We start from the raw sequence: 16,544 nt of genomic DNA on the forward strand, positions 1-16,544 counted from the left end.
GAGGGAGGATGGATGAAATTGAGGGTTACACCCGTCTCCCTCTTCCTCACCGGCTCGCGCCCGCCGAGATAACTGCAGATTGAATCGCCTGCCCTTAGTCGAGACACCGTAATGATGCTACAGTAAACGGAAGTAGCATACCCGCTGCGTATTTCCGTGGTAGTGAACTCTCGTGCCAGGGGAATATATCTACAGAGAGAGAAAGAGAGAGAGAGACAGAGAGAGAGAGAGAGAAAGGGAAGGAGACCGAGGAAACGAGGGCGGATTTTCAAATGCTTTTTCATTCCAACGAACAAATTGAACCTGGGGTGATCATATATATTCGACTTTTAATAATCGACGATCTGAAAAACTTTTAGAATGTTTCAATGTTTTTCTTTTCAACTAACAGTAAATATTAACTGGGATTCAGAGTGATAAATTAACCCAGCTAATTGATTCTTAAACTTAACCATCGTGTTGACAATACTTGTAAAAAGAAAGTCACGATCTGCTGGTTAGTAGTACAGGAAAAGGAGTTTAATTTTTTTCAGCAAATATGTCTAATTGACAATTTAATTCATGGTTTCATAACGCTGAATATTTGGCCTGCAGAGAGCAGTGTGAACACCACCAAGTACCAATCGTTGATGTTCGTAATTTCATTACGCTTGTTTATGCATGAACGATCAATCTCCAGTCGATCAGTATTGATTGAATTTTTCATTATCCAAGTACTCGCCTAGCGATTATCCTGTCAATTTGCGGGAATAAATGGTATGGACGACATTTTACCCTTAACAGGCGCACTACGATGTTCACTTCTGTTTTTGCTTCGATTTGCTTTCCTCCAGACTCTGGAACTTCCAGGGGCGTAACAGTCTATATTCTACGCTACGTAGGTAGTTTGTGGCCCAGAGATTTTACTGCGTTGCAATGGAGCTACGCAGTCGTAGAGGCCGTGTATAGCACACGATATATTTGCTATTCAAACGACAACCAACAGTACAGGCGCGGAAATTACTGCGCATCTCGACTATAAATGTGTCTGGCACCATTGCTACCTTAAGAGTTAGACTAACCGGCTCCGACGTATTTTGATTAAGCGTGATTCGAAGGAAAAGACATGATTTCGATAAATGTTTGGTCGTTCGTGAAGCTATTAGGGTTGGTTATAGTTTGCGGTTTTTTTTTTTGTATCAGCAGCAAAGCGAACAAATTGGACGAAATTCAATCCCCAGTGTAAAGTTAACGCGTGACGTTAACCAACGTGTTTTCACGTTTTCGCGTTCAACGGTGTGTAGGGGAGGAGAAGGGGGGGGGGGGGGGTGGGCTTTGCGCGAAGCTTTATGGGGTCGTTTTAAACTTGAAAGCTCGCTTCTACCGGCGCTTCAATTCCAATTTTCCGGTGATATAAAGCGACAAGCAGAGAGACTGCTTCGCCAGGCATCCCTCTGACGCGTTGGGGGATGGAAGAGGGGAGGGGGCTGAGGCTGGCGGATCGTTGAGGGAGATTGAGAGTGGGAGGAGGGGTGCATCCCCACCCGCGAATGTGGTAGCAGTCACCAGGGATGAGGCGGCGAGGAGTGGGGGTGGGGGGAAGCTTTCCAGCCCGGGATCAAATAAACCCGAGGTTAAGCATAGTTTATCGTCAGTGGTCGAGCCAGTTCTACAATCAATGAAACCATTATCCTCCCCCTCGACCCAGTAGGTATTCCGAGAGTCGACAGTTCGACGAGTAATACCTCAGTACATGAAAACAAGTTCGTCATTCCGATGACTCGAATTAATCCCTCTTCGACAGTTTTCTACCCAAGTTTTGGTGTTACAGATTACCTATACTATAAACGGCCGTTTGCGAGAAACGTCCGTCATTCATGCCAGTTCTGAGTTACATTTGTTTAATAAACGACGAACGTAACTTTGTACGATTCATTGATAGAGGGATATTTGCTTGCTAGGTTGGTCAACCTTCGTTATCTCGTTAATCGGCAGCAGAATGGGATTGAAAAGGAGTCGAAAACAACATTTTGCGCGTAGAATCAGTAGGATTCAACTTTCGGACATCAATTGATTCCGTATGAAAGTTTTACCTCGCCGCGTTGCACCCCCATAACGGCGAATTGATCTTGTCTCCATCGCCTCGGTGGTAATATTGTATTTTATAAACCGGGTTGCGGATTACGGTGTGTGTGTCCGGGCGCGAGGCGTAGGTGAAGGGTGGGAGCCTGTCGGTCTCTCGCCACCTTTGAAAGAGGCCAATCAGCCGAAGCCGTGTCTTCTTGTCGGTTGTAGCGCGATCAATAAGTCCCGGGAGAGAGAAAAAGTCCAACAGTGGCTGAGGTGGAGTCCGCGGGTGTTAGCGGTTCGTCGTCGTCGTCGTCGTCGACGTCGTCTGCGTCGCCCACCTCCTCCGTTTCTGTATGTCGTCCGTGTCGTCGACGTCGTCGTCGTGTGCTGTGCCGTGCTTGCTTGCCTGCCTGCCTGCCTCCCTGCCGTAGTTTCTCTTTCCGCTGGAATCGACCGGGTAGTCGTCGGCGCTGACGGGGTGGGGTCTTGACGCAGGTGGAGAAGAAGCTAGTAGACACGCGTTGATAAGGGTTAATTTCATATGGGAATATAAGCAGTGTTGAACCTTACGGACAGCGAGAGGGTGGGAAATAGGAAGGAGAAGAACCGCCTGCTTGCAGTGCCGGACCGCGCACAGCTTTCGACGAACCTTGCGCACACCTCGGCGACGCGACGCTCATGCGCATTCGTCGATTTACCGTTCAGTACGTGATACGACTCCTCGGAACTAGCTGCACCGATTTACCCCTGATTTAACATGATCGAGATTGTCCACCCCTCTCCGAGACAACCCTCTAGTATTGGGGCCTGCGTTTTTCGCATTCAGCTTTCCTCCCGGGAATCCCTGATACGGGATTCTCGCGTTTCATAATTGTCGGCAGAGGTCATCGAGGTACGTCGCTGTGTCAGACAAAACGTCTCACTGCATTCTGTAAACGATTCTACATTCTTTTCTTTTCAAGAGGCTTACGTCAGATTTGTATGCAAATGCTAATATTACTCTAATTACGAAACTGGGTAAAAGTCACGAGATCACTCGTGCGTGAGTTCATCGTTACTGTAGTCGGAATTCTTTTTCCATACCTTGTCGCGTCACTTCATTTGCAATTTGTCGGATATGTTGCGAGGAGTAATCAAAATGTCAACCTCGACAACTGCGTGGGAAATTGTTCTTACGAAAGACGTTGCGATGATTCAATCCGTTTATTCTGCAAACTTATGTTTCTATTCTGACATGACTAAACGAAAAATAAATAACTGAGTTAAAATGAATCTATAACCAACATCGCACAGGGTCAAGTTTCCTTTGTACGGAGCTTTAGTTCTTGTAAACTTCAACACTATATAAATGCGTTACTCGTTTAGTCATCCAACGCATTTAGGATTTCTAAGTCTTTGGTATTTTTTTTTTTTTTTTAACTCCATTGATTTTTATTTCGCTGGGGGCAGGATGTACTCAAAACATATTTGCGTACAAAAGGGTATCCGTATCTGTTTATGCGATCCATCAAAGCAGTCCGCCCCTTTGCCGTATAATCTCACCCTTCTAAAGATGACTCGGAGTTGGTGGAAGCTTGACGCAGCCGTCCGAAAGTAAAGAAACTTTCAATCGAATTTGTTCAAAAAAAAAAAAAAAAAAAATGGTATGACAACGCCTCAAACGTTTCACCAAAGCCAACGGGGTTTTCACCTTTTATCGAACCGTCATCGAATGAATCGCGATGAGAGCTAAATCATTCTGTCCTGCTTTAGTAGAGACTGAAAGGCGGGAGTACGAGATGAAGGAGAATCGGCGGTGTTTATTTCTATCCTCCGGTTATCTGTTGTTCCTATACCTGCACCAGATAATGCCATTGCCCCATGTAAGATTATGATTATCCTCCAAAGATACCGACATAAAGCACTGTTTCTTACCTCGTTCCTTCAGTAACTTGCTCACCTTCTCTCTTTGTTTATCTCTGTCCTTCCAAGGTAAGAAATATCAGTTAAATTTGCGTCCCTTCCGCAAATGCCAAGAGAAGAAGGAACTGAGCGTGGTGGGTATTCAACCCTCTCTAATCACCCCAATTTTAGCGGGCGTTGACGTTTGTTATCGCAATATTACGATCTTCCAACGTTGGCTTTCTTACACTGTTCACGGAAGTTGGAATTTCTCGTTAAGAAGTAAGGAGGAAAGTTTGTTTGAAACAAGATCTCTCATAGCTCGTACAGAATTATGCGAGCTTTTGTCCGAGGACGGTTTGCCTCTCAACGTTCTCATAGTTTACCGCAAACGAGAAGGCCTCGGCATCATCCCATTCGCACATCTACTTATGAATACAATGGTCTTTGCTGGCTAAAAATGGAGTAAAGATGAGGGAGAAAGGAGTACCGTGTCCAAATCTGTGTCAATGCTTATAGCTTTTGACGCGTCTTCGAGTGAGCAGCTGGCTTGAACGACGGTTGAGAAATTAAGAAGCCGCGAATGAAGACGCATGGGCAACAGTCCAATCAACGTAAGCCGCTTAGGCGGTCGAATACTTTCGTGGGCAAGCGAAAGGCTTGAACACGCACATGAGTTGGCCTCGAATAAGAAGGACAGAAGGCAGAAGGGAGGAGGCGCCCACCTTGGGTGGGCTTGGTGGCTAAAATCGTTAAACTGACCGCAGCAACCGCATAGAGTTGGGGTCGAGTCACCGAGGTTAAAATGGTCGAAGGAGTTGTCACGCGAAACAAAACTCCGTCTTCTTATACCAGAGACGTATCTTGGACTCGACGTCAGTCCGGTTTAAAGAAAATATAATATACGTATTATTTTTCGAATATAGCACCTATGTGGCAATGCAGAGAGAAATTTTTCCAGGGGATTGTATACCCCCGCATTTTGTAAACAATATAATTGCAAGTTGTCAACTTAAAGTATGAATTAAATATATGAATTAAATATATGAACTCGTTTCGGCGCCTTCAGGCATACTTGCAGTCCTCTCATTGTTTTTGAAAAATATTCTTCATCTCTGATCTCGTCACAGGACACTTAAATGAAGGGTCCGAGGAAAAACCACTTCAGTTCTTTTTTTTTTTATCAAGTTAACGATACCATTGTTGTGACATTAGAGAGTATTTTCGGAACATATTACTATGGAATGGGGAAAACCAGCATCAGTTCATAAAAAACCTGCTAGAAGAATTGCTTTCGAATGAACTCTTACGAGAAAGCAAACTTTAATTTTCATTTTCCTTGGAAACAGTCCGAGTGGACTAAAGTGGTTCTCACCTTGGGCAATTTAAATGTAATCGATTAAGCGTGTTCTCTATACAATATAGATACAGCAATGGCACTTTGTCAAATGAAGTTCTTTTAGATTCGATTAGAATACTCCTGTCATTCAATATGCGTTATCCTGTAATAACTTTTGAATAATCGTGTCTTGATCATTCCATTTTTCAGACGGCCTCAGTAAGAGGAAGAAGAGAAAGTTGGCAAGCGCGGGAGGACTGTACTCTGGTGTTTCCGTTTCTCAGCTACTGGTGCAGCGGGAACGTGCCCTGGTAGCCTCTACAGGGACAGGTGTACAAGGCTCTCCAGTTTCCAACAATCCGCAGGTAAGCATAGGCTTTTGAGTATCCCTGAATTTATTCGGTAACTTGGTTCTCGTAAATTATATGCTGACGACAGTATTTGGTTCTTCCCCTTCTAGGTATGGCCGCCGATCGCAATACCGAATCTGCAGATTCAGCAGAATAACCAATCGATCAATCACCAACCTTTGAATTCTCCATCGCAGAGTCAGGACGTCACCGGCGCCGCGGCGGCTCGCACGCCTCAGCAGAGATTGGGTCAACATGGGATGCCTGGGATGGTGGTGGGCAATCCTTTGATAATGAATCAGCAGGGGAACAATTTGAAGAATATGACCCAGCAACAACAACAGATACTTCAGCAGCAGCATCAGCAACAATTGATACTACAGCAACAACAACAGCAGCTAATGCAACAACACATATCTCAGCAACAGCAACAACAACAACAGCAACAACAAATATTACATCATCATCAGCAAATGCAGCACATGCAAATACTTCATCAGCAGCAGCAACAGCAACAGCAACAGCAGCAACAACAGCATCAGCAGCAACATCAGCAACACCAACAACCACAGCAACAACAAGGTGTTGTCAATAACCAAATCTCGCAGCAGTTGCCCACATATATCAATCACTTGAACCAACAGTCTTTACATGTAATGCAACAGCAGCATATTAGTCAGCAGCAGCAACAGCAGCAGCAACTGCAACAGCAGCAGCTTCACCTGCAGCAGCTACAGAAACACAATATGAGCATACAGCAGCAACAGCAACCACACATTGCTCAAAGCTCGGAGCAGGCACAAACAACGAGTAATTACGGAGCTCAGAATCAGCCCGATGCGTTTTTACATCACATAACACCACCTCAAAACCTAACGCAGCCGCAGCTTCACCCTCAGCTGCAACAGCTCCACCAACATCAAATGCAACAGCTACAGCAACACCAGCACCAGCAGCAACCACCTCAGCATTTGATGCAGCCCCAAGCACCTGAGCATTTTCAAATGCAAATTCATCAACAACAGCAACAGCAGCAGCCACAGCAACAGCAACAAATTCCACAGGCATGCGCGCAGCCTCAGTATCCAAATCAAGCTTCGCAGTCAACTAATCACCTGAATGGGCAGGTTTTGAATGTTATGCAACAGTCAAACGCCGGTGCGATTGCCAATGGTGTTAATAATGGAGAGTCTCAGAATCGGCAAAACAGACCGCCAACGATTAGCGACGACGATATGAATGCCAAACAAATTCCGCATCAGCATCATCCAATGCACAGTCACGTATTGCAGCGACATCATGTTCTACAAAATTGTAACTTGATACCTAATGGCGTACCCACGGAAAACATGCAACGAATTTACCCGCAGCATCAAGTACCGTATCCGCTGAGACACTTTGATTCAACGAAGGGTGTCGGAATGGATCCAAAGCCAGTGCATCAACCATTCGCCAATGTGAATCATCCTGGTAGAAGTCCCAATGGTAATCATGGCGCGGAAGCTCAGGCGGGCATTGGCTCAAACGGACAGACGATTGGCGCTCAATTTATTCCGAGACCCCCACCATGGCAGCAGAATAGAACAGTCGTAGCAGCACATCAGTCGCCGCCTGTTTCTGTTCAGAATAACTTAGTTTGCAATACGTTTGATCGGGTTCCGCCCTTGCATCATCATATACCACCAACACCTGCTTGGACTGATGAACTTGCTCGCAAAAAAGCTAAAGCGAGTAAATCGTTTGGTAAGAAACGACCCCACCATTCAATGGAGATGAAAACTGCTGCTGTTGATCAGTCAAATCTTAGTTCCGGAGATGATTATACTGAAAAAGCGCAGTCGAGTAATCAAATTGGTTCGACAGTCGCAAGTACTGGTCCTTCTTTTCTGGAGGATCCCAGTGGGTACCTGGCTCAGCAAACTGCGCTTTTGAACAGTACAATTTCGAGACAAACTGGTGTCAGTAGCTCTCACGTGACGATTCTCAACAGCTCGAAAGTATCTCAGACTACGCACAGTGCGCACGTCCCTGGTAATAATGCTTATCTTCCACAACCAAAGCCTTCCTCAGTATCAAGCCCCATCAACTCTTCCATCTGTAATAATTCTGTTAAGAATCACGCTACTTCTCCGATAGTTGTTCACAGCAGCATGACACCTACTCCGATGAATAATGTTATGGTTCCTGAGCACAGCCCTTGCCAAGGTTGCGTTTCCAGTGGTGATACACAATCGTATACACAGGATCAATATAAACACCAATTTCACTGTCAATATGTCGTACAACCTGATCAACGCGACGATCCGGTAACTTCGTCCACATTTGTCGTGGACAAACTGCCGACCAGTCAGCAAATTGATTCAAGGCCAATTCAGGGAGGAACTGTTAGTACCAGTCATGGATCACCCATGGGCAATCATAGCCCCGCGAATTCCGAGACACCCGCATCTTCGACATCGGGTATGTCTCAGCCAACAACGCCGCAGAGTCTCATATCGTCGCAACCTTCAACACCCCACAGTTACTCGCAACCTCCGACACCTCATTCTCATCAAACACCCGGGAACGTTTCTTCGCAGCCATCTACACCTCAGAGTCAGCAACCTACTCAGTCGTCCTCATCTTTACCGTTGACATCATCCCCGTTGTCTGCATCACAAGAGCAACGCTCCGCAACACCAACATGTTCCACTATAGCGCCGTCTAGCACGGATCCCCCTAGCGCTTCCCCACAGATCGAAATTCCCGTTCAAGTCTCTGAAACTTTGGCGCAGATTTCTACCCATTCAACAAAACGGCAAGTGTCAACAGGTCTTAGACAATCTGCTGTTGATGGCTATCAACCCCATCCTCATACCATTAACGTCGTATCGCGTGGATCGTTCAATCCTTATAGTGGCGCGTCATCGGTAATAACGACTATGGCTAGTGGCCATACTGCAAGTAGCAATACAATTACATCCGTACTCGCGGGGAGAGCCAACACCGCAACGGTATCAATTAATGCACCGTCTGTGTTGCCCAATTCTGCTGTATCTAATATACTCGTTTCTAGTAAGAATCAACTTCAAAATCAATCCACCGTGTCATCTTCGAATACGCACGTGTCATCGGCAACCTTACATCACTCTAGCTCCAGTCCGATTGTCTACAGTCAACCAACGACTGTCAGCGTGTCGAAATCTCCATTGGAAATGGTTCAAAGCGTAGTTAGCAGCATTCAGGTACCTCAGGGTACATCTTGTTCACAAGCACAGCCACAAACACATCAACAGAGCCATCCACAATCAAACGTGCAAGTCCACAATGTCATTCACACGTCGGCTGGTGTGCTCAAGCATTCACCTGGAAATACCTTACCTCCGGGCCACATTTTGGTTTCCAGCGGTGGACAGTTGATAATGGCGAGTACAGGATCAGGAATAAGTGGAGTTATGGCACCTCCACCACCCAAACTGATATCGAATGCGAGTTCGATGCCACCAATGTCGGTCTCACCTATGGTGACGAGTGTGACGGGAGCTGTCAGTCAAGTTATTCCAGCAGTGGGAGTTGCTCAGCAAGTGATTGGACAACCGACTGTACTTGTTAATACCATTCAGACGCCACTTCTCATTCAACCAAGTGTAATGACAATGGATGGTATAGGGCAGAACGTTCAAATTCCACACCTCACTGTGGCCACCGGAAACGTGTTGCAAAATGCCCAGTCAATAATAGAAGCTAATCAAGACGTTGCGAGAAATGTTAATGCCAATCCAGGAGTCGTTAATCGGCAGCCAGCACTGCTGTCTCCGGAATCTGCAATTAATAAGAAAAAAGGATATAAAAAAAGAAAGGGAAATTCTCAAACTGTGGCTTCTATGCTTCACATCTCATCTTCACAACAAAATACAGGAATGCTGATGCAATCACAGTCAAATTTTGCCCAACAAAATTTCCAAACTCAAAGCATAGGAGGTCCAATGCTGCAAGCTCTCACAATTGTTCCAGGGAAAGGCGGTGCTCCAGCTCAGCTTGTGATGAATGGTCAAGCAGGAACGGCATCAACACAGTTTAATACGCAGCAAATAATTACTAATCCTCAACCAACGCAGCAAATCAATTTGTTACAGCCTGTTAATCTGTTGAATGGAGCTACAGGAATGATGCAGAATTTCCCAACAATCCAACAGTTCATTGTACCAGGAATTGGCAGCATGGTTATGTCAGCTGATGGTACAGCGACGCTACTGCAAGATAATAACTTGGGAATGCAACTGCAAATTCAGAATGTAAACGGGCAGAATGTGCTAACGCCAGTTCAAAGTCACAGTGGAATATTTAGTCCAGGACAGAGTATTTTAGCTGCTGGGCCCGCTGGGATGGTGATTCGGGCACCGCAAGCAACAAGTGGAAAAATCATTCAGCAGCACAGTCCAGGAGCCCAATTTTTGTCACCAAACAGTGGGCAGTTCCTTGTAAATGGTACAACTTCGTTCGGCAATCAGCTGAGTCCGATTGTAGCTAATGTTAGTCCGAACCAACAAGTAACATTTAACACATCTCAGGTTCGTCCTTCAAATGTCCAAGGCCAGCAGGAGTTCATCCAGATGAATGGACAAACGCTAATGGTACCTTGCACCCCGGCATCTAACATAGCTGTTTCTTCTGCTTCCAATCAGCAAAACACAACTTTTGTGCAACAGAATACAACAATTGTACAACAACAAACTACCATGGTGTCAAACAATCAAATACCGAATTTCCAGTCTGCAAATACTAACAACGCTGCTAACATAGATTCCTCGCTAAATTTAGACCAGCATCAATCGTATATTCTTAGTGGCGGCCTTGTTCAAGCAAAATCACCCTCATCTCCGAAAAGTACAGCTAGTTCGCCACGTTGTGAACAAAATATCGAGCAGCAACAAAATCAGCAACAGCAGCAGCAACAGCAACAACAACAGCACCACCACCAACAACAGCAACTACAACAACCGCAACAACAACAACAACAACAACAACAACAACAACCGCAACCGCAACAACAACAACCGCAACAACAACAACAACAACAACAACAACAACAACAACAACAACAACACCAACAACACCAACAACAACAACAACAACAACAACAGCAACAACAACAGCAACAACAACAACAACAACAACAACATCAGCAGCAACACCACCATCATCACCATCACCACCAACAACAACAACGACACCAACAGCAACTACAACAATTACAACAGCAGCAGCAACAACAACAACAACAACAACAGCAACAACAACAACAACAACAACAACAACAACAACAGCAACAACAACAACAACAACAACAACAGCAACAACAGCAACAACAACATCAGCAGCAGCAGCAGCAGCAGCATCAACAACAGCAGCAGCAGCAGCAGCAGCAACAACAACAACCACAACAACAACAAAAACAGCAACAGCATCATCAGCATCAGCAACATCAACAGCTACAACAACACCAACAACAGCAAAACCAACAATATGTTTTAACAAGTACTAGTGCTCCTGCTGTTGAAAAAACAGCTCAACAAAACAGTCAGCACAGTCCGTTAATGGCGAGGCATTCAGTATCCACGCAGACAGCAGGGAATCAAGCGAACGTTGCACAATCCACGTTGATGCGGCAAGGATCACCACCGGACACGACGACACATAGTCCTGGAAATAGCCAGCGTTCTAGTAGTCCTGCAGTGGATACCACGACTCATGGCGCAGCATCACCAGCACCATCTATGGGAACAAGGCACCATTCATCTTCGACGGTAATATAATTATTATTATTAATAATGTGACGTTTACAGTTGCAAGAGGAACGTTTGAAACTTTTAAAATCCGGTAACAGTTGGCTGCGTTAAATCTTTTAACAATTTAAAGCCAACAATGTTGGAATTTATGAGCATATAAAAAACCCTATGAATGAACAGAACTTATCACATAAATTATATTGAATAATTAATTCATTGCTTACGGATATTTTTTGACACAATCATCCTAATTTCCGTTCTAAATTTACAGCCAATGGTTCACTGCGTGTCCAGTAGTGAACCTGACTCTGGTGATACCCAAATAGTGACTGAGGACTGGCGAGTCCAAGGATTAGCGACGAAAGAAGTGATGGTCGGACCACCTGGACACCATGGAAAAACTTACGTTGAGTCGACGGTGACAACTGGGATCCAGGTTGGTACCCACATAGAACAGGGCATCCATCATCTCACTAATACAGACACCCACCAGCCAGCTGATACGACACACCCAGAAAACACTCCTGCAGATTCACGGGAACATGTGGACATATCATCACCAAATCATTCCATTTATTCAGACATTGTGGATCATTCACCGTTGGTGGAACAACTAGATGCTAGTAGAGATATGACTAATACTTCATTTTCAGAATCTGAAAATTCATCACAGATTGTTGATCAAAATCCTTATCCCGTCCTCTATCATAATCATCATTTCATTCCAGCTGGAAATATGTATCGACAACAAACATTACTACCAGACCACGCAAATTACACAATGATTCCGTCAAACCCGCATATTTATTCACAGAAAATAGCGTCGCGTTTGTACGAAGTTGACCGTGATATCGCTCAATCTCAGTCTGGGGAAAATATTGATAGTCATTTAACAACTCAAGAATATACAAATGACAAATTCGTGCAGCAACATACCAATGGAATTCCATATCTTTCCCAGAACTTAGCTAATCAAAAAATTATGAATGTCTGTGGTTCCACAACCCCAGGATTGTATCCTCACTTGTATAACTATAGGCCTGATATTGATGACGTAGCTCTTGCCAATTATTATCAAAATAAACCTGCATACATCGATCCTTATATGTACAATGAATTCGCGTACGAAAACGATGGTAACAACGAGGAGGATACCGACTCCTCAGAGGAGGATTAACGAGAAAACTTTCGTCTTTTACAATGACTTACCGAGTTGTATATTAACATTTAAATAATCGTAATATCTCTGTTGTTGGTTGAATTTTATAACAAGGGAGCGGTTGAATTATTATAACATTAAGTTTGTAATTAGTTTGTATTTAAAATTATTTTACAAGTTTTTACATGAGCATTTATATTACTCGTAGCATTATTATTTAACGTAAAAACTTCAATATGTAATTGTACTATTACTCAGTGATAACGGAATTTTAGAACGTACCGATTTATATACCGAAAATAAATTCTTAATGAAGAATTCTGAAACTAATTCTTAACAAATGAAAAAACCTGCAATAAGCATGTGTATTTGAATACTAAGTTCGCTCTCATAGTCTTTTTGTTTCTTTAAACTGCATGCATAAACAGAATGAGTTTGAATACCAAGCGTGATCTTGAATAACAACGCAAATAGATGAAACAATACAAATAAATTGAATTTCAACAAACCGATCACAAGGCATGTAGTGAGCATTAAGGCTTGATAAAAAAAATTAGTAGAATCGTAAATTTGACCAGCTACGAGATATTTTTTCAGTGCATGTTGTATATAATTGAATTTCTACTTCGGTACCTGGCCGATGATTGTCAAATTGGTCGGTATGAACACGTAAAGGTTCATCACAGAATGTAATCACACACCTATATACTTGTAACTTCATCAAACAGTCTCGCTGAGTTTATAGTAGCATGCGGTAGGTTTGTGCCTGAGTTGATTGAGTTGTATTTGACAGATCTATGCGTCAGAGACGTTGAAGCAGGCGGAAGGGGTGGTGAGCTCGGGAAGGTGCGAGGGCGCGGAACATGCCCTCGGCCGTGGGATCAAGCGAAAACTGGACTCCGTCCACTCCATGCACTCTACTCTGCATGAAGACCAGGATGGTCAGTATTGTACTGTATTCCTAGAAGACTATCCATTATAATTCATAAACACATTTACTTCAGTATGGGACGTCGCATGGTAGTATAAATGATTTTTCAAGTGTGACATAAATTTATTAACGTCTCGACTGAATCAAAATCGATACTGACAAATTTTTTCACGTGTATCATAATTGGAGTAAATGCTTAAGAATGATTGTATGTCTGTAATGTGAGATTGGGAACCATTGACTGATAGATGCGAGTGTCAATTGCAGTAATGTCACTGTGTGCGACTCCGAAGTTCAGTATCAACGGTGTGCATATAAACGCTACTTGATTGCAACAAAATGCTCCCTGGTTCTTTTACTTAAGAACAATCAATCGCGAAAATATTGAGTGTGCATGGTGGTGGCTATTTATATCAGCATGCATTATCCTTATTTTCTCATTTATTCCATAATTGCTTTGGTAATGGCCCTCATTGAATAAAACGTTATCACCCATTACGACACATCCTAAAGTACGTTTATGTACTGCGACATAAAGGCGTACATTTCTCAGTCAATTTCGGCTTCTATGTTTAACGGTTGCAATTGGTAAGTTTCTAATTTTTTTAATTCGGAAGTGATTGGTAAACTTTTTAACCAGGCACTTCTATTGACCAGAAGTAAATATAAAAAAGTACGCGGATTGACTCGAAAATAACTTGCCTTTGTCACAGTATGTAAAGCTTTGGCATCCCATTAATTGAAATTATTAAGTAAATAGATTATTATTTCACATATCATCATGTTAAACTAATCCGTTATTTACAATATCACGCAGGTAAGTAATCAAGTATTAAAGTTTTTCCCTTCTTTTCACAATCGTTCCGTTTTTTTTTTCAATACATTTATCGTCGCTTACCCAAAAGCAATAACTTGCATTGCAGTTGTAAATAATAAATCAGGATATTTTATTGTGTTTACTAATTGGCTGTTAGGTTTGTTAATACCGAAAATTAATTCACTCCATAACGTTGTAGCCAGTGGTCGATCGCTTCAGTCATTCGTTCATTCTAGAAATCGTGTGGCAGTCATTGGTATTGCATTTTTTTGTACATATATAGCCATACGCCTCCCCCTGCCTCGCATGTGCATAATCCCAGGCGATCTCATGTCAAGTAAAACCTCTCATAAGCATTAATGAAATGTTACATCGGCAGAAGGCTCAGCTGCTTTGGTAACAGATGATAAAATATTGAACGCGTGTCAAATAATGTCTGTGTAATCAGAGAACCTTCCATCATGTTTCATGATGGTCAGCGCATAGATACAGGTTGTTAAGTTCATCGCAGCATTCGGTAGGTCACGTTCAAAGTGTTCACATCACCGTAAAACTCCATTTGCGACCATGTCTCAGTAACAGCAGTCATCACGCAACAGCAAGCACCGCTACCTAACATCCAAAATCTATGCTCTCAGTTTGGTGAATCTATTGTGGGAAACAAGTGTCCACTGGCAGAGGAGGGTTGAACCATGCTTTGACAGATAGAAATCTCGACTCCTGTCTCAAAATATCGGCGAAACTCTGAGTATTACAGAATATACACATTAGGGTCTTGTTGGTAAGCAACATTAAGCTTTTTACACTTTCTCCTGAACAACTTGTATGTAACAAGAAAGAAATTCTTGAGGAAGGATACCACTTAAATTCATTTTTAAAAGATTGGTCTCAGCATTTTAAGTTTTTTACGTTGAATTATAATGGTGAAGAATTCACTTTTTTCTAAAATTGTTACAACTCATCCGGATTTAATGATACACACTTCACCTTGAAAGCGTTTTTTTTTATGAACAATTGACTTCTCTGCAAGAGTGTTATTGGAATATTTATGTACAGTCAACAGTTTACACTAAACTACGTTTAAAGATTAATCTTTAAGTGAAGTTAACTTTCAAGCCAAGGCAATGTAAATTTTTAATCTTTTCAGCTATGAAATTTGCTCACAGAAAACTCGTAACAAATTTATCACTGCAAAGTACTTTCAAGATCAAGTTCCTGTCATTAGAAGTTTACAACTTCCTCATCTCATTTAAATGGAAAAACTTCAAATTTCGAGAGGAAAATTCAAAAATTGCAAGAGATATTCCTCTTTGAAGATTTCTTTTTTTTTTGCTGTATGTACAAGTTTTTCAGATTAGTGCCAAAAAAATGTTGCTCCGAAACGATACGTCCTAGGACACATGTCTATTGTTTTCACTAAACTGTAAACTAAACTATACTCTGTAAATTGCTCAGAGATCTATGGGTGATGGGATCACTTTCATAATATAAACATAAACGGAGGTGGGAATTAACGAAGATGAAATAAAATTATCTCCTGGGACAGGGTTGGAACGAACAATCGAAAATGTTTTTCATCAATTTGTTTTTATTAATTTCGAGAACAATGGCACGCACCCCTATTGCCCGACAATTTTGACATATTACTTCTTTGGGCTCTTAGTAACCGAGGATCAAAGGGAAGCTGGAAATTCGTGGAAACTTGAGGTTGGTGAGCTAGTATGGGGCGCAGCTCGGGGGAGTCCAGCTTGGCCTGGAAAAGTCGAGTCCTTGGGACCCCCGGGCAGCTTGCGCGTTTCGGTGCGTTGGTACGGGGGCAGCGGAACGCTCACCCAGGTCGATGCTACTTCCCTCAAATCTCTCTCCGACGGCCTCGAGGCACACCACCGTGCCAGAAAAAAGTTTAGGAAGTGAGTCGCTATCTGCTAGGGGAAAAAATATGACTTCTGAACTTGCCAGTCTGATAAATGCTATACCCATAGTCAGAGCGAGTGTCCATAGTTAAAAATTTCTTTTGGCGCACTATCATTCTCTATTGCTATACTGCATTACTCTTTTTGGAATAGCTTGCGAACACATACAGTTACAACAGGTTTAACTCTGATTCAATTCACCGAGTAGCAAGATAATTGTTAACCCACGGCACATGTTTATTTGAATCTGGCAGGCCACATTACAATGTTACAGGTACGGGTACTATATAGTATAAGGCAACTATTTTGGTGGTAGGTACACGTGCGAATAATTCAT

General features: G+C 42.9%; 1 protein-coding gene across 11 annotated transcripts in view; it reads left to right on the top strand.

The window, feature by feature from the left end:
* Positions 1-16,544, top strand: part of LOC124221494 (uncharacterized) — a 137,991-nt gene that overhangs the window by 114,850 nt on the left and 6,597 nt on the right. For 8 of the 11 annotated variants that reach the window (XM_069136333.1, XM_069136326.1, XM_069136338.1 and 5 more), the window contains 5 exons: positions 5,480-5,634; positions 5,730-11,405; positions 11,659-11,823; positions 13,340-13,496; positions 15,958-16,204. In XM_069136333.1, the coding sequence (XP_068992434.1) occupies positions 5,480-5,634; positions 5,730-11,405; positions 11,659-11,823; positions 13,340-13,496; positions 15,958-16,204 (6,400 nt within the window). The remainder of the gene's footprint in view (positions 1-5,479; positions 5,635-5,729; positions 11,406-11,658; positions 11,824-13,339; positions 13,497-15,957; positions 16,205-16,544) is intronic. The other 3 variants (XM_069136350.1, XM_069136351.1, XM_069136352.1) reach the window with 3 other exon arrangements.

This window comes from Neodiprion pinetum, chromosome 1 (genome assembly GCF_021155775.2).
Source record: "Neodiprion pinetum isolate iyNeoPine1 chromosome 1, iyNeoPine1.2, whole genome shotgun sequence".
Lineage (NCBI taxonomy): Eukaryota > Metazoa > Arthropoda > Insecta > Hymenoptera > Diprionidae > Neodiprion > Neodiprion pinetum.